General features: G+C 39.9%; 1 protein-coding gene across 3 annotated transcripts in view; it reads right to left on the reverse strand.

Annotated features, from left to right (window-relative positions):
* The window catches only part of acaca (acetyl-CoA carboxylase alpha), a 291,257-nt gene that overhangs the window by 22,215 nt on the left and 245,525 nt on the right, over positions 1 to 23,517 (reverse strand). For 2 of the 3 annotated variants that reach the window (XM_048557580.2, XM_048557581.2), the window contains 2 exons: positions 21,637 to 21,814; positions 19,668 to 19,780 (listed from right to left, as the gene is read on the reverse strand). In XM_048557580.2, coding sequence (XP_048413537.1) covers positions 19,668 to 19,780; positions 21,637 to 21,814 — 291 coding nt within the window. Of the gene's footprint in view, positions 1 to 11,684; positions 11,806 to 19,667; positions 19,781 to 21,636; positions 21,815 to 23,517 lie in introns of those variants that run through there. The other variant, XM_059655196.1, reaches the window with a different exon arrangement.

Below are 23,517 nucleotides of genomic sequence, written 5' to 3' on the forward strand. Positions count from 1 at the left end.
AAACATTAAGAGCCAAATCTGTAGAGAGAAAGCAAAGTCAATGTTTCAGATCCAGTGACACTTCGTCAAAGCTCTGATCATGGATCACCGGACCCGAAACACTGACCCTGCTTTCTCTCCACAGATAACTGACCTGCAGCATTTCTCCAACAATTTTTGTCTTTGTTTCAGATTTCCAGCATTCACAGCTCCTGGTTTTAACTTAATTAAGTGCCACTTTACTTACTTCCATGGGTCTTTGATACCATTAGGTTAATGGAGCACAGATTGAAATGACTTATGGAAAGTTGCTGGGACATAATTTGGACCGCAATCTCACTAAACCGAAGTGCCTCACCTTTTACAGCACCAATTTACTTAGGGTTATCACCCAGGGAGCTAAATTGAAAATTAACCCTCACATCTCCAGTGTAAAAAGCATTTTGAAAAACTATGGAGGTTATAGTTTAAAATGACCTCAGATTTCTTTTCCAAGTGGATAGTAGATTAACCGTTAACACAGAAGGGAAAATTCTGTTCAAGCCTGAGAATTGTCACAAATAATATTTTTCATTTTAATTTATAATGTAAAGTATTTGCCTGCACAAGTATTGCTAATTTCCCAGCGTGGTAGATTTCAGCCAATAGTTCTCAAAGCTGAGACAATCAGCTGGGGACAAAAGACTGCAAATGATCACTAATTAACGGCTGTGAACAAAGAAGTGGAAAACATCCACCTTGAACACGGTTAGATTTTGTCTGACAGCACTGCACAGGATACAGAATGTCCATGTGATGACAAGATGCGAACAAAATTAATAAGAAAAAGACCATTCCAGACCATTGGTTCTGCAACAGTGAACTTTACATTGGGTCCCACCAGAATTTCAAGATAGTGCAGGATTCAAAGTGCATAACAGAAAAGTAATTTTAATGAGCAATTTCAAATTTTTAAAAGATGTCACAACAATGATAAAATTTGGACTATTTTTGAATCCCACCATCTGATTTTACTGCCTGGGACTTTAACAAACCGGAACAGTTTTGGAAAGGAAAAGTACTAACTTAAAAAGTCCACAGGATTCAGCTGACTATATAGGTTATTCCAAATTTCCTGTGACCAATGTGGAATAAATGAAATCATCTGAACTGAAATTCAGAAAAGAAATCTACATCTTCTCTTTCAACTTTCACTTGTTTGATAGGTTTTGCATATTGGAGATGAAAGAATCACTTGGAATTAATAAGTATGGAAATTATGAATTCTAACATCAAAATATACAAACCAGCTTGCAATTCAGAAAACTGCTTTTGGCACATCAGGAAAGATGGATTTGTGACTGATGAACTGGAGAAAATTCTCTCTCTCAGCCATTTGAAGGATAAAGTGCCCGAAACACCGCAAATTAGAAAACATCATCTTATTATTGAGTGTGAAGAGAATACCGACATACCCCACTCCTGAGAATTCAAGTCATCAATAAAAATAACAGTGGTCTCAGTTAAAATCTTTATGTTTCAAGGACTTTACTGAATATTTCTTTCATCTTACTTTTGTTCTGGATATGATCCCTTTGTACTAGTGTACACACATGCTTGATATTGCATCTTTATTAATTTCCCCCAAGGGTTGCAAGTTATAAAATTGCTTTTTACTCAAAAAAAACTTTATAATTGGCTCCTTAACACTACGGTAGACGCTGGGAAACCACATTTTAATTAGGGAGAGATACAGCCATTTGTTGAAAAGAACACAGACGTTTAATGCAGTCAAAGGAGGCTGAAAATAGGGGAGCCTATTCACCCCCTACTTCACATGGTTGTTTCAAAACGGTACACACTCTGGTGTGAAGGGGCTCTTTTCATTTGGATTCAATGCAGGTTGTTGGAGAGCAGAGGCGGACTGAACAGTATCTACCCCATTTATCTCTGATCAGGAGCAGATGATGTTATACATGAGGAGCTATAACTGGAAAACTAAAGAAAATAAAGAGCTTGTTGTGAGAAGTCTTTCACATCCTCCAAAATTGTACTATGGGAAATATGGTCCTGAGAAAGATTGACCAGAACCTACCCTGACACTGAACAGCCTGTAAAATCAGGTAGAGCAATGAAGAATGCGAATATATGTCCACAAAAACAAGAAAACCTAAGCTGCAGGTACATGAATGCACCAGGAATTGTAAATGTACAGCAAGACTAGCTAGACTGAATGTATTTGATGCTCTTAATGATACTTCTTTGAAGAAGCAGTTCAACCATCCAGACAAATGGTTTAGGTAATATTAACAAATATGTCAATGACTATTTTCTGCTCAATTTAAAACTGGGTTACTTTAAAGATTTTTGCTGCTCTCATTCTGTTCTCTACAAATATGAAGGAGAAGGCACAGAACGATTATGCAATGATTGATTCCCCCTTGAAACTATTTGCTACTTATAATTGCTATTGTACAACCACACTCTTGATCATACCCAGAATGTATTTACAATCAAGTCAGTAAAGAGGTTTCATACCTTTCCTGCTTCACACTAAAAGGTCTAAAGTAACAACATACCAAAAGTATCTCAATAATCTTCATACACTGACATCATTTGATCAATTAACTTGTTGGCCACTGGCTTTCATGTATACTAGCTTTTCTTAACTAAAATGTTTAAAAAAAAATAAAATTTAGTCCTAGTTCCTCAGTGGCAATAAGCAAAAACACAGGATGCAATATAAATTGAGCCACACAATATAACAGATTCCAAGCTGTTATCCCCAATCTGTATTGTGTCAAGATAGTCAGGGCAGTGGTAGAGATGTTAGAATCAATTTTAAAACCTTTAAGCTAGTCTCTATCTGTACACTTGAGAGGCAAAAAGAAGGGTGGCAAATACTGAGGGACATTCCACTACCCACCTAATTATATCCCAGTGAAATCAGACAGGAGGGCAAGAGAAGCACATACTTATGTTTCTGTGGAGATGACCAGAATAAGTTACGTTCTTTATTTCTGAAAAACTGATTGAATAATTTCATATATGACGAATAACAACAGGGGGGAGACACAAGACAATAGCCAGCATTAGTGCTTTAATTCCCCTAGTGCGAATGCATCCAGGAAAAGAACTGTAAATGCATGGAATAAGACAATGATTTTTAGGAGCAAAATAGGTGAATCAACCATTAGCGGAAAGCACAGATATTTACCCATGTCGGTCAATCCCTTTCTTTGAGTGATGAACAATACCGTGAGTTTGATTTGAATCGGTTTGATGTGAATGGTTGATACTTCTCTACTCTTCCATTCTGTAAAGAGTCTCAGTGCATGTGTTAACAATTTACTGCCACATGCAGCAAGTGGAACTAATCCACAGAGCCATGGTATTATACAGTTTTTGGAGCTATATCTATAACAAGGATCACAGCATGAATGTATGTACAGCCTGGCAAGCTAAATTAAATGGGACTTGAAAATACGAAGTGGTAGGTTTTGTTTTGAAGCAACTGTGCTGTTGAGGATTTATATGGTGATGTTTTACTATGAAATTTCAGAGCACAAATGTGTGCTCTGTTTTCTTTAGCCGAGTTCCCCAATCTTGGTTAAGCCATTAAGGTTACACATTAAAATGAGTGCAGCTGGGCACCTTAAATATCAGAGGCATGAGAAAATTCTGTTAATTATACAGGGTATTATGACTGAGTAGATGTCAATATGTCAATAAGCATCTATGAAATGCACGAAGTAAATCTGTTTACATATATTCATCTTATAATAAGTAAGTTCAGATTTGAATGAATTTGAATTTCTGATCACTTTTGCAATTTGAAAACATTAATGGCTCTTGTACAAAGGTTCAGCTTGGGTATGGTTTGTAAAGTCAGGCTTAATACTGCCTGGATTTCATCAATTTTCACTTTAAAATGATATTTGCTAGATCTGAACAGTTTTAAATAGTCTGTCTTTCAGATGTTCTAGTCAGTTAATTTATTATGCATCTCCAAATCACTGTTTTTCATCCCACAAGTTCTTGGTGTCAACCAGATGACAGCAGATCAAGGACTGACATTTCCTCATTGAATGTACCATCAGTTAACATCATGTATTCATCTCAATGGGAAAGCACATTTAAGGTAGAGTGCAAAATTTCCCTTCATCTTCCCCAATGGCGTCAGCATCAACCTTAGAAGAATATAGCTACTCCATATGGATGTAAAAATTAGGAGGAGTATGCCGTTCAGCCCCTTCAAGCCTGCTCTGCTATTTAATAATTTAGCCAACATGGTCTCCCTCCCACTTTCCTATCCACCTTTGACTCCCTTGCTAGTGAAGAATCTAACCAGGTCTGCCTTCAAAATATTCAATAACCCTGCCTCCACCGAACTCTGGGAAAACAGAGTGCCATACATTCAAAATTCTCTTCGAAAAAAAAATCTTATCTCCATCTTAAATAGATGAACCCTTGTTTCCAAACTGAACTGCTACTGTAAATCTCTCCCACAAGGGGTAACATCATTTCAGCATACATTCTGTCAAAGTCCTTTCAGGATTCTTTACATTTGTGCTAAACTCCAACAGATATCAGCCTAACCTTTCTTCATAGATAATCACTCTTCAACTGCCTCCATCCCAAGTATCAGTCAGGTAAACATTCCCTTAAGTACTCCTAAAACGTGTGTATCCATTCTTAAATAAAGAGACAAAACATAACAGAGTGGCCTCACCAATACCCTACACAATTGCAACAAAACATCTCCAATTCTCTATTCCACTCCCTTGAACGAAACAAAAGCATTCCATAAACAATCCTCCATAAATGTGAATCTCATAAGCCATGAGCTCTTATCTTGCTTAGCAAATTTTGACATGAAACTCTGAAATGTTTTCTGGAAATCTACGTGCAGCATGTTCACAAGTTCCCCTTTATCCACATTTTATTTCTTCCTCAAAATTCCAATAAATTAGTCAAAATGACTTTCTTTTCAAAAATCTCTGTTGACTGTCTGACTGCATTGAGATTTTCATTTTATCTTCCTTAATACTAAACTCCATCGATTTCCTCATAACAGATGTAAAGCTAACTGGCCTGCAGTTTGCTGATATCGGTTTTCCTCCTTTCTTGAATGAGGAGCTACATTTACCATTTTCTAATTTGATGGGCCTATTGAGAATCTAGGGAATTTTGGAAAATTAAAACCTACGCATCTACAATCTCAGCAGCTACTACTTTTAAAATCCTAGGATGAAATCCAATAGGTCCTGGAGACTGTCAGTTATTAAACAGTAACCTTTCTGCTGGTAATTACAACAGTTTTGGGTTTCTCTGTCTATTTTACCACCTGATCTACAATTATTTCTGGGATGATATTTGTATCCTTTTCACCAAGACAAATGCAAAATATCTGTTCTATTCAAATCTCATTTCTTTATTTTCTGTTACTAGCTATCTCCTTTTGGAGGTGGTATTTGAACATACACGTGCCAGGCAATGTTAGTTGCCACTTATCAGCTAAAGACTGAATGTTATTTAGATGCTGGTATGGCACGAATGGACTCCATCACTATTTGAACAGTTATAGGCAAGAACCTGCTAACGGGAATATGAAATAATACTGCAATAATTATTTAAATAGGCTTGATTGACAATACTTTCTGAGTTTCTAATCTTCAAAGAAAATCTGCACATATATGTGGTCTTCAAAATAAGTTCGCTGCAACCTTTTAAAAGGATCAACCACGTTAGATAGCTTCTGTTGATGGCGTGGAAAAGAAAATGAACATCAGCATAAAGAAAATCTTTATGGCAGTAATTTTAGTGTATTTTTCTTTTCTGCAGGAGATAGCAATGTTCAAGGGTTACTATTAAAATGTTATGTTACTGCTAGTGATCAGTTATTTTGATACTTTTTAATAGGTTTTTTTCCACAAACCCATAGTCCTGAGTCACCCTATACTGTGTTCTGTTCATTTTCTGTTACTTTCACCAAGCCCCATCACTCTGCTGACTGACCCTTGATGGCTCCTAGTTTGTGCAACACCATGGCCCTGCCATTTTTTATCTTTGTAATATCATCCAGCCTTCTACGAAAGCTGTGTTCCTCCCTTCCAGACCTCTTGAGCAACCCAATTTCAACATCTTAGTCACTGGCAACCATACCTTCACCAGCCACAACCAGCTTCAGGAATTCCCTGACTAAAGCAAAGTTGCTGGAAAAGTTCTGACGAAGGGTCACCGGACCCAAAATGTTAACTGTTTTCTCCATCACAGATGCTGCCAGACCTGCTGAGGTTTTCCAGCAACTTTGCGTTTGTTCCTGATTTACAGCGTCCGCAGTTCTTTCAGTTTTTATTCCCTGACTAAACTTCTCCTGTCTTTTCTCCTTTAATAGGCTCCTTAAACCCCAACTTTTTGACCAAACCTATGCTCTTCTGCCTTAATACCTCTTTATGGTCTGCAACAACACTCCTGCCAAATAGCTTGGGATGTACTATTATACAAAAACCACTGCATCAACACACAAGTTGTTGTTATTGTTGCAGTTTGCATTGTGTATACTGGTAAGCCATGTCTTCCAAACATAATGAGTATCTGGTAAAGCATGACAAAAAAGTTAGTTAATTTGCAAAAGATTTGTTGTTCCTTTTCCAGAAACCTTAATCAATCTTTAGTTATTAGAGTGAAAAAACATATGCTGGGAAATGGGGTGGTAGGTTACACCTATTTGCCAAATGCACACTGAAAGTGATTGACAGTACAAGGGCAAGCTAGTCAAAAAATAAATGCCCAAGTGGTACAATTATATCATGAAATAATAAAACAAACATAATAGCAATATCAAAATATTACGTAGATATATTATGAAGAAAAGGGACGAAATGCAAATCACAGAAAATCTGTGCAATGAAACACAATGGAGGTGAAATTGGTCTTCTGAGATAGCATCTAACTCTTTTTCCCACAATAGTTGCTGCCAGGCCTGCTGAATTTCTCCAGCAATTTCTATTTTTGTTCATTTCACAGTAAATTGTTGCTCAACAGAAAAAAGGTCACAAAATGTCTTACAAGTTGGATAAAGACTGTTGCATTCCAGGCAGGTTGAAAAGTTGGTGAAGGTGTGGAAGACATGGATGACCATAGGATAGTATAGGTATACTTGTAAAATGTAACAAAGTGCTATCAGAATGCTTCCTACTGTTTACTTGCATTAGTCAGCAGCTTGGTATCGAGAAGACTAACTCTTTTGTTCGGTACTAATTTTTTGTGTTATTTCATGCTTGTTGGAGTAAGTATTGAACTCTCTATCAAACTCAATCGTGTGACCTTTCTCAAAAAAATGGAGTGTGTTGGCAATTGATGTGGGAAAGGTATAGGAGACAAAATTAGGCATGTCAGAATGTCAGAATGCCAGAATGTCAAGGTTTGTTTGAGGTGCTCTTATGACAGGTCTGGAAATGGGTGGGTTGCCTACATGCATTCATGGGGGTGTCTTAGACATGAGGACATAGTGACATTAATGGTAATGACACTCAGATTCATACAGATATACAGGACAGAAACAGACCCTTTGGTCGAACTCGTCTGCGCTGACCATACATCCCAATCTGATCTAGTCCCATTTACCAAAATTTGGCCCCTATCCCTCTAAACCATTCTTATTCATATACCTATCCAGATGCCTTTTAAATGTCATAATCGTACCAGCATCAATCACTTCTTCTTGCAGCTCATTCAGTACAGGCATCACCCACTACGTGAACAAATTGCCCCTCAGGTCCACTTTTATATCTTTCCCCTCTCACCATAAACCTGTGCCCTCTTGTTTTGGACTCTCCCACGCCAGGGAAAAAACCTTGCCTATTTACCCTATCCATGCCTCTCGTGATTTCAGAAACCTCGATAAAGGTCATCCATCAGCTTCCAACACTCCAGGGAAAATAGACCCAGCCTATTCAGTCTCTTCCTATAGCTCAAACCTTTCAACCCTGGAAACATCCTCAAATCTTTACTGAACATTTTTGAGTTTCACAACATCCTTCCTACAGGAGGGAGATCAGAACTGCATACAATACTGTAAAAGTGGCCAAACCTATGTCCTGTACAGCTGCAACATAACCTCCCAACTCCTATACTCAATACACTGACCAATAATGCCAAGCATACCAAGCACCTTCTTCACTATCCTATCTACCCACGACTTCATTTTCAAGGAACTCCAAGGTCTCTTTGTTCAGCAACACTCCCCAGGACCTTACCATTAAGGGTTTAAGTCCTGCCACGAGTTGCCTTTCCAAAATGCAGCACCTCACATTTATCTAAATTAACACCTATCAGGAATTCCCTGACTAAAGCAAAGTTGCTGGAAAAGTTCTGACGAAGGCCCATCTGCCACTCTTCGGCCCATTGACCCATCTGATCTAGATCCCACTGTACTCAGAGTTAAACTTCTTTGCTGTTCTCTACATATCCAATTCTAGTGTCATCTGCAAAATTGCTAATCATATCTCTTATGTTCACATCCAAATCACTACAAAAATGACTAAAAGCAGTGGACCCAGCGCCGAACCTTGTGCCACACTACTGTCACAGGATTCCACCCAGAAAAGCAACCCTCCAACCTCTGTATTCTATCTTTGAGCCAGTTCTGTAACCAAATAGCTAGATCTCCTTGATTTCCATGTGATCTAACCTTGCTGACCAGTCTACCATGAGGAACCTTACTGAACGCCTTACTGAAGTCCATATAGATTACATCCACTGCTCTGTCCTCACCAATCCTCTTTGTTACTTCTTCAAAAAATTCAATCAAGTTAATGGGACGATTTCTGATGCACACAGCCATGTTGACAATCCCTAATCAGTCCTTGCCTTTCCAAATACATGTAAATTCTGTCCCTTAGGATTCCCTCCGATAACATGCCCACCACTGATGTCAGGATCACCGGTCTGTAATTCCCTGGCTTTTCCTTACCACCTGTCTTAAATAGTGGCACAACGTTAGCCAACCTCCAGTCTTCTGGCACCTGACCGATGTCTATCAATGATACAAATATCTCAGCAAGGAGCCTAGCAATCTCTTCCCTCACTTCCCACAGGGTACACCTGATCAAATCCTGGGGATTGATCCACTCTTATGCATTTTAAGACATTCAGCATCTTGTCCCCTGTATGAACGTTTTTCAAGATGTCGCCATTTATTCCCCACATTCTCTATCTTCCATAGCCTTCTCCACAGTAAATGCTGATGCAAAATACCTGTTTAGTATCTCTCCCATCTCCTGCTGTTCCACACAAAGGTAGTGTTACTGATCTTTATAGGGGCCCTATTCTCTGCCTTGTTACCCTTTTGTCTTTAATGTATTTGGAGAATCCCTTTGGATTCTCTCTAACCCTATTGCCAAAACTATATCATGCGCCCTTTCTGCTCTCCTGATTACCCTCTTAAGTATACTCGTATTGCATTTATACTCTTCTAGGGATTGACTCAATCCCTGCTGTCTATATCAGACATGTGTACTTGAAATTCAGTGGCTCAGGCTATTTTTAAAAAGACACAATTTCAAATCCCACTCACTAATGATTGGTACAAACCCTTTGTTGGTTATTACAAAAACACGTCCTTAAGTGATCTTGTATACAGGTGACTCAATCCACAGAAATGTGGCGGACTCTTAACTGCCCTCTGAATTCAAACACAATTAAGGGTAGGCAATAAATGCCATCCTTGCCAGCAGCGCCCACATCCCATGAAACAATAAGTGAATAAAAATGTAAATTTGGTTCCTACAACTGTTGTCAGACACCAACCACAATTTTCAGGTACAAATCCTGCCATAAGGAGACAGCTAATGGAATAGCCCAGAAATACTCAACCCAATGTTTACACATCCAAGACCTACTGGGTCTCCATCAACAGCTCCTTCTTCTCTCCCACAGGCACAATGGCCAGTTTAATTTTGGAGCTGGTCAATTTTCTACCATTCCTGAAACAGCAGGCTGCATCAGGGCAGCGGGGTGTTGAAATAGTTCATAACAGACATTTAAAAGAAATTATTATTTTTTGCTTATTTTGACCAGAAATTGAGAGTTGAGGTATACATTTACCAAACCCACAAAGTATCCAGTGTTGCGTTAGTATTCTCTGCTTTCTGAGACACTGCCGATATCTAATTAAGCCGTTCTTTTGAGCTCAGTTTGAGACTGCACCAGCAAGACGTATTTAGAAAATGGAGAAAGTTTCCAAATAATCTAACTATTATTGTGACATTTATACCAGCTTCAGTCAGAAGCAGACACAATAGTAGTCTGATACCCATTATGATGGCTGAGATTTTAAATAGTGTAGTGCATAGCTGTCTTTCATGTGGGAGGCATGTATTTTCAATAAATATTTTTTCTTTTATGGTGCATACAATATTTCACAAGTGCAATTTCAAAAAGCAGAAAACGATGATGCAAATTCTGATAAGGCACCATATTAAACAGGAATGGTTTTCTGTATGTTTTGACTTAAATGAGGTGTCTGATCTAATCTGTCATTCCTGTATTGATCTGCCCTGCCACTTTCTTTTTTGCCACCCTCATTACCGCATAAAGAAATCATTCTCTTTTTTCCAACCAACTGCAAATGATCAAGGACTGCAACTGCTGATTTCTCAGTTCTCCCGCTGAATTCTGATATTGGTTCTCTGTCACAATTTAAAAAGAACAAAAAAGGTTTCTTTGGAAAGAGCAAATTCACCATTGCAAGTGCATCCCAATGAATCTTAGTAGCTTTCTCAGATCTTTGGGGTGCCTGCCTTTCACATCACTTAGCAGGATTCAGATTGATCCCTGTCACAACCAATCCTGTCAAAGCCTATCTCAGGTTGCCTCTTGAAGCAGTCAAAGGCCTGTTATCATCAGTTCAGTAAAAGATCAATCCAACACAGAATGAGAACATAATCAGTCATTGATTGATCCTAGCTCCTTCAGAGACTGTTAAATTTCCCTGGCGAATGCTTTCCAAAGGGTTAAAGGCCAAGTCGACAATACTTTCCACGTTTCTGTAAAAGTGATTTGTACAGTTATTTTCAAACATGTAAAGCTTTGCTAAAATTCTAAATAAATACTGAAGAAATTCTAATAATTAAACAAGGGATATCTGGCTGAAACTGCACATATTCACATCTTCCAACATGACAGGATCAAACAACAGATGTTAACTTGTACCATTCTGATTAGACTTTACGGTTTAAATCATTAAAAACAAAAACAAATCATAATATAGAAACACATAGAAAGAAGCGCAAGTAAATGTATCTTAAAACAGGGACAAAGAGGAAGATGAAGAAATATTTCAAAACTACAGCAAAAGATAAAACAACCATGGGGTATGTGTGAGTGATAATGGGAACTGCAGATGCTGGAGAATCCAACACAATAAAATGTGAGGCTGGATGAACACAGCAGGCCCAGCAGCATCTCAGGAGCACAAAAGCTGACGTTTCGGGCCTAGACCCGAAACGTCAGCTTTTGTGCTCCTGAGATGCTGCTGGGCCTGCTGTGTTCATCCAGCCTCACATTTTATTGTCATGGGGTATGTGTGACTTTGTCTAAAAGCTTCCCAACTAAAGTAAGGGGAAACTTGCATTGAGATGGAAACGTACTTTTACATTACAATAAGGATAGATGACTGAATCCAAACTTTAAAACAGCTTAACTAAAATACAGATCCACAAATCTCCTTTCATATTATGTGCCTCCTGTCGTGCGAAGAAGGATGTAGATAGTAGTCCCATGTAGCGGCAGCATTCTACGATCTAACATCAATGTCACACAATGGACCTCGAAGGCATTTAACTGAAAGAGAAGGGTACACAAAAGTTGCTCTGCCAAGATCAGAACAATACAATTAAAACCTCTGAAGGGCCTTTAGATCTGTCATGGATACAAATTTCAGAGTGCTCAGCAAATTCTTATGTTTGGATCATGTACACATGATGTAGATGATGTTAAAACATGCATCACCTAATCACTTAACACACATCTGATTCACCAGTACTGAAAGTAACTATTTCTTCCCCCCTGCTCCTGACACTACGAAAATATTGCCACATACTTTTCCTTGGAGATGATTTCCTTTAAGACAGTTCCCCAATGCTTCCACAGCTCCTTTGAGCACCATCAGAAGAAAGACTATTTTAAATCCAAAATAAAGTTTTGTTTTCAACTGTGTTTTTAAAAAATTCTCCCTGGTTCAGTCCATTTCTCTGTCCTACTAAAGCCACTTGCTCTTTGGCAAAGAACCAATGTGGATATTCGTGTGCGAGGAAGCTATTCAAACACAGGCATTATAAGATAGTGATCAGGAGAAGTAACACTGGCCAACTGGTTCCTCAATGACCATGGGATATCATGGACAAATAAAACACTTCAAATAACACCAGCTGATTTCAACTGAGAAGGGTGGCATATATGACTCAGCCAAGTCCTTCATATAATCAGCTGTCAAGCCCAAATTTAATTTAACACGCAGGAACAACGTGATAGATTGATCATTTTACTTTTAGTCTTATGTGAAGACCCATATCATTTTGTTCTTCAGCATTTTTGATTGTGGACTGAAATGGGGAAAATCGTTTTAGAAACCAAGGAATGTTGAAGGATTAGTACACTTTTTAAAAGCAAGTTGCGTAACATTTATTGTAAATGCTGTTCACCCGGCTATTGGTTCATGCAATGGGAATAAACCTAGTTACAGGTGTGCTGGAGCCAGGGACTGTGGAATGGAGATTTGATTGGCAACGCGTAGTTGAGTGGTCTGTGAAATTGTCAACAGTTAAAGATCATCTGCCTGTCAACAACTACATGACTGGCTTCCAGGTAGGTGAATAGGTTGGGGGATTAAATGTTCAGGCTAGAAGCCATTGGACTCCTGGAAAGGAAGCAGCTTTGTTTGTTCTGCAGTAAGAAGCATCTCAAGCCTGAAGATAGCTGATTTGTTTCTGTTAAGCAGTTGCTGTATGCTGTGACTTTTAATTAACAAGTCAGAGACCTTTATAAATGTGAACCAGTCACCCTGGACCACTGACAAAATAGTGAAAGTACTTGAAAAAAGATCTAGAAGCAGCATTCTGACCAGCAGAAGGATCATCTCAGCAAACCCCTTGAGCAGGGGCCACTGAACTGCCTTCCCAATCTTTCCCTTTCTACCCATAGTACCCATTTTGTTTTGTGTTTCTCTGTATGTGTGTGTAGAGGGATGTTTATAAGTGGGTTAAAGTTTAAACTAGTAGATTATATGTCGTTGGTTTGTAATTGTTTACCTAGAATCTAAATGTTTATAATAAATCATAATTCTTATTACATTTAGAATCCTGATCCATGTTTCCTGTTAGAGATAATGGGAACTGCAGATGCTGGAGAGTCCAACGTAACAAAGCGTGGAGCTGGATGAACACAGCAGGCCAAGCAGCATCTTAGGAGAGCAAAAGCTGACATTTCGGGCCGAGACCCTTCATCAGAAAAGATGGAGGGGGAGAGGGTTCTGAAATAAATAGGGAGAGAGGGGGAGGCAGAATGAAGATGGATAAAGGAGAAGATAGGTGGAATGCAGACAGACAAGTTAAAGAGGCGGGGATGGAACCGGTAGAGGTGAGTGTAGGTGGGGAGGTAGGGAGAGGATAGGTCAGTCCAGGGAGGACGGACGGGATGAGGTTAGTAGGTAGGAAATGGAGGTGCGGCTTGAGGTGGGAGGAGGGGATAGGTGAGAGGAAGAACAGCGTAGGGAGGTGAAGACGAGCTGGGCTGGTTTTAGAATGCAGTAGGGGAAGGGGAAATTTTGAAGCCTGTGAAATCTACATTGATATCATTGGGCTGCAGGGTTCCCAAGCGGAATATGAGTTGCTGTTCCTACAACCTTCGGGTGGCATCGTTGTGGCACTGCAGGAGGCCCAGGATGGACATGTCATCTGAGGAATGGGACAGGGAGTTGAAATGGTTCGTGACTGGGAGGTGCAGTTGTTTCTTGTCAACCTGGTTCTAAAAGACAGATGAATTGGGAAATTCTGCATACACTTACAAACCTTTAAACTTTGTGACAACTGGGAATAGCTGAGTTTGACTTCCAGAACACTACTCCATGATGTGTAACACCAAACCACAAACCAAATGGAGAAAGAGTGTACACAGCAGTTTCTGTTCTAACTTGACCCCAAGATCATGCTCACACTCAAACCACTGGCCTTCCAGAAACTATGCTTTTTCTATGACTGTCGTAGGAACTTCTGAACTTGAATCATACAGGACAAAAAGCTGAACAGCCAAGCCAAATCCTTTTATCACCCAACTGAGATTCCACATTCCAGTATTCCCATACTAAAGTCATTAGTGCTTGGTTCAGACTGAAGAGCTCAATGAAGAGCGTATGGAGTACTGTTCAAGTATTCAAATTGGTTTCAAAGAGTTTGGACACTCAAGAGAATTAATGCCTGCTGGCCAGCAAATTGGAACACACTATTTTAATTAACTATCTTCATTAAACTTATTGGCAGTCAACAAAAAGACCTCAGTGTGGAGCTGGAAGAACACAGGAGGTCAGGCAGCACCAGAGAAGTAGGAAAATTGACATTTTCTTGCTAGAGCTGAACAAAAAGACCTCTCTGGCTCAAGGCCCCTATAGTAGCTGCAGCTGATGGGGTTGCCAGAGGACAACAGACATGGAACTACTGGAATTCCCACTAATATAAATGAGAGTTACTGAAAGAAAAAGCAGAATTTTCAGAAGGAAATGAGGGGAAACAGTATGCATAGTGTATTAACTTCAAATCTTGTCACAACGTGCAAGATTTATATTCTACCTGCACAGTGCACAAACAGATTTCTGTATTCAGTCTGGCTGTCACGCTTTAGGATGGCTGTGGAAGCCAGAGACAGGGTGCAGATGAGTTTTACTCGAATAGTTCACGGAATGAGGGAATTTAGCCACAAGTTTAGAGAGATCATGGCTATTATTCTTGCAGCAAATGAACTGAGGGCGGATTTGATAGAGATGTACGAGTTTGTAACAGATTTAGGCAAGGGAAACAAGGCTGTTCCTATGACTTGATAGTACAAGGACTAGGGAGAGCATAGATTTAAATTTTTTGGTAAGAGATGCTGGGCGAAAAGGGAAGAAGAATATTTTAATGTAGTAAGGAACATTCCCTCTAAGCTGCATGGCTATGCTCACATGCAGCCATTTCAAGGTTATATGCATGCCAATCAAGACACTGACTTCCAGTTCCAGATGTTGTTGCTGTGCATCGATCTCTGATGGTGGATGTAGAGATGTCAATGATTTCAAAAGGAAGTTGAATGGGTACTTGATTGCAATAAACTTCTAGGGTTCTGGGGAATGGGACTGCCTGGCTTGTTACACAGAGAGGTGACATGGACTCAATGTACTGAATTGCCTTCATTATGACTCTATGAAATATAGACTTGCAGACTAGAAGAAAGACTGTGTACCTTTGCACATTTCACATCCGACGAAATGTAGTCACTGTTTTCATGTAGGCAAACATTTGAACACAAGAAGCCACCCACACTACATGGGACAAACAACCAATTAATCTCCTTTACATCTGCTTTGTGAAATGAGAGAAAGTCAAATCAATTCCAAACTGAACTTTGCCAGAGCAATGAGTTATGAAATCCTGTGCCAGTAAATTATCATTACTTTGGCACTGAGTGAGATTAGATGTGGTATATCACTGGTCAGGTCTATGCTGGCACCAAGTAGAGTGCTGCACGATGATCTGCAACAGACACTCGTTTCACTCAGTCTTTCAAGGGTTAAATGGCTCTGAAATTCTCTTTAATAAACTGAGCCTGAAGTGTGTAGTGAAAGACAAATGGAACCGACGTAGCCTCTGTTGGAGTCAGCAGGAACCATGGTCTAACTGCTGGTTTGTAGCAAATAGAGTGAGGTAAACATCAAAGGTCAGTGATCCAGAATAACTGGGAGTTTGGAAAAAATCTTAAATTAGCCATAAAAGCAAAATTATGCAATTCTTTGTGTGAGAAAGCTTCTCTGGGTCTGCTGTAGTTGCTCTCCTTCCATTAGACCAGGTTTTTAACAATCAAATTCTTTGTTGAGTGCAATTATGACTCATCCAACTGAGGTCTTTATCAAAGGCTAATGTTTTTGTGGTTCTGCAGATGCAAGTTGTTCAAAGTGACAAGCTCTTTCACTTACTTAAAGCTCAAACTGTGGCTTGAAAGGACAGCTATCATTGAAGCATTTTTCTTTCGCTTATGTGTTCAAAATAAATAAACAGAACAACACCCCATCATCAATTGGCACTGTTCTGCCAAGAGCTTCTTTATCATGTCCTTTTAAAATGTAATCATATGTTGGATCTCTTACAGAGTAAGACTTCATAAAAGTACTTGACTACGGGATTTTGCATTTAAAAATGATCTATAATTGGGTGACTGCAGAACCAGAGCTATTAGAGTTGCATTTTATTTCAGAAATTATGATTACCCACTTTTTACACACTTGCTAAAGCTTTGCTTGCAATTTTCCAAAGGACTGCACACATGGAAACATTGCTTTAAGTGCCATGTTCTACACACACACAAAAGAAACCATTAGCAATTTGAAGTGGCCTGGAAGGTAGAAACATATATCAGGTGCACAACTACCCCCATACCCAGATTAGAGGCAGGAAAAGTCAGAGGTGGACAACTCATCTAGACACCAACTGAGATCACACTTACATCACTAAACGTTGCAGCTTTGGGATCTTTAGGCCAAATGGAGAGGCTGCAAGATGTACTATCATGGCTGAGTAGGGGCCCTCCTGATCAGGTACCCTTTGCCCCTCTAAGGTTCTACCCCATTGAAAGAGCCCTCCACCACATCGCCAGGCATTACCTTACTGATCTCAGTGAGTGGACATCAATTACCTGACTTCTGTGGCATCTCTTATGGCTGCTGCACTGGGGCCTACTACAGCTTCAACAGCAGCCACTGCTCCCGGAAGCACTGTTGAGACTGAAGAGTTGCCATCTGATGAGCTGCCAGCTACTGGAGGTGAGATTTCTGCCTTAAAGTCATGGGAAACAGATAGCAGGCAGCTAATTACCTGGTTGAAATTTAACCTCCTTGGGGCTCGTGGAAATCACAGAATCATAGAATCCCTACAGTGTGAAAACAGGCCGTTCAAGCCATTGCGTCTCCTCCGACGAGCATCCCACTCAGACCCACCCCCCCATCCTATCCCTGTAAACCTGCATTTCCCATGATTAATCCACCTAGTTTGTACACTAGGGGCAATTTAGCGTGGCCAATCCACCCAACCTGCACATCTTTGGACTGTGGGAGGAAACTGGAGCACCTGGAGAAAACCCACAGAGACATGAGGAGAATGTCTGTGTAGAGTTTAGACAGTCACCCAAAGCTGGAATCAAATCCAGGTCCCTGGTGCTGTGAAGCAGTAGTGCTAACCACTGAGTCACCATGCATCCCAAAATATCTGAGATAGGGTTGCTGCGAGCTTTCTGGCCAGTAGACAGGGTAACAGTTGCAGTCACTAAATTCAACCCAAGGAACACTGTGCTGTCAGAACTGCTTTCTTTTAAATTACATGTTAATATGGGTCCTATCAGGTGGCTCAAGTTCAATGTCATACAGCATTTTTTCAAATATTCTGGACAGTAGATATTTTGGTAGGATAAGGAGTACACAAATGCAACCATTTTGACCTTTCTAGTCTCTCACAGTGATCTTACTAAACAGTGACAAATGTCAAGAACTGCTATGGAGAGAATAGTAACCATATGTTTACAAAACTCCCACCTGTTTAACCAGCACATTTAATCCAGGCTAAAGGATCCACCTTTTACTCACTCACGGAATGTAGGCATCTCTGGCTTGGAGAACATTTGTTGCCCATCTCTAATTGCCCGAGAAAAGGTAGCAATGAGTTTTGATTTTGAAACACCGCAGTCTATCGGCTGCAAGTACACGCAGTCCCACTAAGAAAGGATAGCCAGGATTTTGACCTCGTGATAACAAAGGAACAAAGATATAGTTCCAAGTCTGCATGGTAATATAAACTGTGTGGGGACTTGCAGGTGGTGATGTTCTTATGAGGCTTTTACTCCTGTGGCAGATGTCTCAGGATTGTAAGGTGCTATCAAAGAAAGCTTTGCTATTGTGCACCTTGTCAGTAAAACACACAGCTGCCACTGTGCATTATCGAGGAGGGTGTGAATGCTTGAGTCAGTGACAGGGTGCTAACTAAATGAGCAGCTTTGTTTTGTATATTTTGTTGTGTGTATCATTTGAGTTATCCTCAGCCAGGAATGTAGAAAGTATTTCATCACACTTCTGACTTTGCCTTGAAGATAGTGGACAGATGCTGGGAAGTCTGTTATAGCGTTTCCCCCAAAACCAACCTCGCCTAAAACAACCATCACAAAGCAAAGGACTGCAGATGCTGGAGATCTGAAACAAAAACAGATATTGTTGGTGAAACTCAGCAGTCCAATAGCATATGCAGCATGAAAGCAGGATTTACATTTCAAGTCCGATGGCTCATTATCAGAGCTGATAGCAGCTAGGAAAATGTAGCATTTACGCTAAAGCTGGGGTTGGTTGTGGTGGTGGATGGCCGAATAGTTGATCAGGACAGAAGAGAAGCTGAATAAACTGACAATGAGAGCTGAGAGTAGAAGAGAATGGGTAGTGACATATTAGCCACAAAAGGGGAGGAATGAGTCTTAGTTAGAGAGCACCTAATTTTCTTATTCTCGCAACCTCTCCCAGAAAGGAACAGATCCTTACTAAAATATAATTCCTTGGCTTTGGTTGCCTGTCTTTCCTGCATAAATCATAATTTTTATGAGAACCTTGACAGTACCAATGTACGAGCCAACCTGAGAGAGGAAGCTGCACCCAGTACAAACACATGGGTATACAGGTATGTCAAAGGGTCCCTTTTCATGCTGTAAAAACTATATATACATAGGGTAATGATCCTGGGAACTCTGACAAATTTTCCAGTCCACTGCCTGAGGATGCTGAGGCTAACTTGGTACTGTGCTACTGAAGATCAGCCAACAAAGCAGAAATTGGAGGGTTCAAACTTGCCTACACCTCCCCAGTCTGTGTTACTCAATGAATTACTGGCTGAATTTTCAGGCGAGTTCCTGATCTTGACCACATGGAAAGAGGGCAGGAACTTCCATATGAAAATGGACAGAAGAATCAGAAATTGATGCTTTGCAACTCACTCATGCATTACAAGAATTCAACAGATGTGTGGCCAGACACTTGGGAGTAACACACTTCTAACCATTTGGCTCTGGCAATGGGCTTCTCAAGGCGCAGAAAGCTCTAAAGAGGTGAAGCAAAGTAAATTAATTGGGGAATGAAAATAATTGCTTGTTAATTTAAATTTAGCAACCATGACTGTAGATCATACAGATCACAATCTTGTAAATGAGCTCCTCAAGTTGAGCCTAAGGCCTGTCACCTCTAGGCAGCAACCAAATTGAACGGCAAGAAAACAGATTTAAAATAACAAATAAATAAAAGCCACAGTGCATTAATGAATCAAAAGAATGCATTCATATAGAGACCAGCCATCCATATTAAGGCTCTCCACAGGTTCAAGCAGTAATTTACACGAAACTTTGGGGTGCGCAGATAGAAACTAAAATGCACATACCCAAACGCTCAGCCAAGCTCATGTACACAGGGTCAACTCGCCGCATTGTTTTCACCAGGTCTTTCTTCCGGAATTTGATCTCCACTGTCCCCTCTGGCTCCAGTACACCACCTCTGTAATGAGCAAAATCCATTTACAAGCTAATTAACCATGCAATTATTCAAGGCATAAATTAAAGTCACAGCATGTTAAAAAAAATACAAATACAGCATGGACCTTTGAATAAATAAGAACTCATTCTCAGTTCTTTGTTCGTTGCATATGGGCAGGCTAGGAATTTAACAAGGGTAACATGTCTGGATTTCCTTTTCTATAATTCTTTATCTGTTGAGAACTAGTCAACTATGTTACTTCTCAATATTAAGATGTAAAGCATGATTACTAGTAACAGGTTTGTCTTTGTTGAACCTGTGCATGGTGGTACTCAGTCGTTGTTAAAAAGAGACAAAGTTCTTGTCTTGCATTCATGTGGACTGAGACACCTGCTTTCCTGATGAGTGCAAGACGCAAAGTTTTGACTGTCTCTTTTTAGCAATGACTTAAGTAACAATTTTCCTGTTAGCTCATTCATGCCAAGCTGTGATCTGTGGATCTCATGGTATTCTCTACAGCTAATACGAGAGCTCGCCAAAAACAAGTAAATGCAAACATGTAGCCAGGCCTCTTGTTGAAACCGGCAAAAAATATCTGCACCATCAAGGCTAGATGACAGAAAAATTCCTCTTCCTGTAATGCACAATATAATTCCACCGTAGAGACACCACAAATGCGTGGCAACTAGCAGCGTTGTTTTGTGACTACAGCTGTTACACGTGGAGGATAAGAGGTGGTAAGTGGTGTGGTGGGTGATGAAGCAGAGCCAAAGAATTTTGACCAACAGACAAGATGGGGGCAAAAAAAAACACAAACTAGAGCCTGGTTCTCTTTTATGTCACTTCAGTACCCTCACACTGACAGTCAGATTTTGTGCTCCAGACTTTGCCTTGGGGACGGGACAACAAATAAAAGGCCAGGTAGAGATGGAAAGGTAATAAAATACAGTTACAGAATGAGGCACGAATTCCTCTTAGATGCCTTTCAGCAGATTGATTCAAGTCATGAAACTGGGGAGGGTAGTGGGCAAACTAGGAGGTAGACACCCACAACCTTTCTTCGAGAACCAGGTAATATATTACCAAATGGAGGAGGAGATAGTAACACCGAAACATGTAAGGACAAGTAATTACATATACATTTATATGTTGTGACAGTCACACAATCTGATCAAGGCAAGTAGCCTTCATTGCATATGGAGAAATTGTGTGTGAAGTCAAACTGAATCAGTGCAGTCTCAGGAGTCTCAGTTGTCAGATTACATTTAGATGTCCTTTCACAGAACATCTAGAAACGTAGATTTAGTGCAAATTTTTTTAACGAGGAATGGAAATACAACACAAAGAACAATCACAGATTTACTGGAATAGATGAGAACTATTCACCATCCTATCTCACTCCTCCTGTCATGCAGTGAGGGCTGCTTTAGAGGAATGGCTCTTTAGGTATTAGCATTCTTCCAGAAAATATATCCAGTTCATATTTTAACTAGTCCTACATTACAAATAAGACTGCTTATTTGTTGGACTTCCAACTGCTCAGCAGCAACATTTCTTTTACAAAATCAGGCTAAATATGGGCCTGTAATAAATAGTTGGCAGTCACCGGTCAAGTCCTGGCTTAAATTTAAAAACAGAAATGGTTTTGTCAATTCTCCACTCTTTCATCTTCGTTCATTACACATATTTATTAACCATGTTTGAAGACATTGAAATTAGCATGTGATTTAGAAATTAATTTTTAGGATCACACAGGCATGGATATCTAACAGGTGGATGACACAATCCAGTTGTGTGTCAAGTGAAAAATGCAAAGAACTGTTGAGTATATAAATGGTTAACCACTAGGGTTATCACAGTTAACTCAATTTCCATACCTGCTCTCCTTGTCTGCATACATCTCCATGTGCCTGGGATTGATAGTAGGGTCAATGACTACCCATGAACCTCCTCTCAGTTCTGCATTCGGAGGGATATACACAAGCATGGGCTGCTTATACTCTCGCAACCCATCGACGATGCATGCACCAAACTTTAGCACTTGATCATACATGTCTGGAGGGAAGAAGAGAGTGTTTAATTTTACAGGGATTCACATTCTATCAAGCCACTCATGCTGAGACAACAACCCTCGTGTAAATTTCTGGTAAATTTCACGGCTGATTTCTTACTGTCGTGGGTCACTGCTGGCCTGTCTAACTAAACCCTAGCATATTGATACCCCCAACTAAATATTCAGCGAGTTTCATAATTTAATTTTGCATTATCTTTATAATCTTTTAGCCACAAAAATGTGCAGAAGACCAATCCAGACGTATCTGGATGTGCTTTTTATCCAACTTGAATTGGACCTCCTAGGTCGTTGAGTAAAGAGTTTTCACTAATGTCAATTTTCAGCATAGTCTAATCTTTTCCTACTCATTACACACGATTTCTGAGATGGTTTACCCACCATCCAATTGGCTCCTTGCCGTGTGTGTGCAGTGGAGAATGGTGTAATTGTTTATTTTCTCTCACTGCTTTCCTTCCCCCACCCTAGCCCCATGAATAATCAAAACGTTGCCAAGGAAGAAACAGCATGTGTGTGTTTCTCCCTGTGAGTGAGTGGAGTTATCCAGCCAAACAATTTGAGACTGGATAAAAACCGAAAGAACTGTGGATGCTGTAAATCAGGAACAAAAACAGAAGTGGCTGGAAAATTCCAGCAGGTCTGGCAGCATCTGTGAAGAAAAGAAAAATCAGAGTTAACGTTTCGGGTTCAGTTCAGAGAAAGACGGTCGTAGATTTGACTGCAACGGTTGTAGATTTGCCTGCAACGGTCGTAGATTCGCCAACTTTAGGTACATTTAAGTCGTCATTGGACAAGCATATGGATGAACATGGAATAGTGTAGGTTAGGTGGGCTTAAGATCGGTATGACAGGTCGGCACAACATCAAGGGCCGAAGGGCCTGTACTGTGCTGTAATGTTCTATGTTCTATGTAAAGAGTCACTGGACCCAAAACGTTAGCTCTGATCTTTTTTTCTTCACAGATGCTGCCAGACTTGCTGGGCTTTTCTAGCAGCTTCTATTTTTGTTCCTGAATTTGAGACTGGATCCTTCTGCTGCAATATTTTATTCACTGAGCTGCAAAGATGCCTTAAAAAGGGGCACCAATGCACCTGAAGTAAGCTTTGGCACGCAAGACAAGCTTTCTCAAAATTGTTTCTGGAGCATTTAAAAACACTACAGTTTACTAATTGTTTCAAGAAGGACTCTCATCCACAGCATTCATTATCAAGGATAAGTCCGGGCAGCAAGACACCTTTTTCTAAAATCGATTGAACGACAACAAATCTGAACATTATCTTTTCTTTAAAAATATGCCTTTACCTGGCAAAATCTAGGTTCACATCTTAAGCATAATTAGTTTGAGCCAAAGCATCCCAAGTAGCTGGAACTGCAAATATACTGCAGCTAACTGAACTCAATGGCAACAATTTCACATTTTAACCAATTGTGGGCATGATCAAAAAGGATTGCTGCTACAAATGAATAAAAGTCATCAAATCACAATTCAGAAATATTCCATGGTCTCTTCTTGTAGAATACCCTGTCAGAGATCTTACAGGAGATCAGTCTATCCCTCAGTCTGACAGGTTACATCAAGATTACACACTGTCTGTCATTCAAACAATTCTGAATTTGTCAGTCAGCTCAGATTAATTTTGACTGTTGTTTATCCAGCCACTAGGTGGAGTGCTTCACAATGGCAAAC

The sequence above is a fragment of the Stegostoma tigrinum genome, chromosome 27, assembly GCF_030684315.1.
Source record: "Stegostoma tigrinum isolate sSteTig4 chromosome 27, sSteTig4.hap1, whole genome shotgun sequence".
Lineage (NCBI taxonomy): Eukaryota > Metazoa > Chordata > Chondrichthyes > Orectolobiformes > Stegostomatidae > Stegostoma > Stegostoma tigrinum.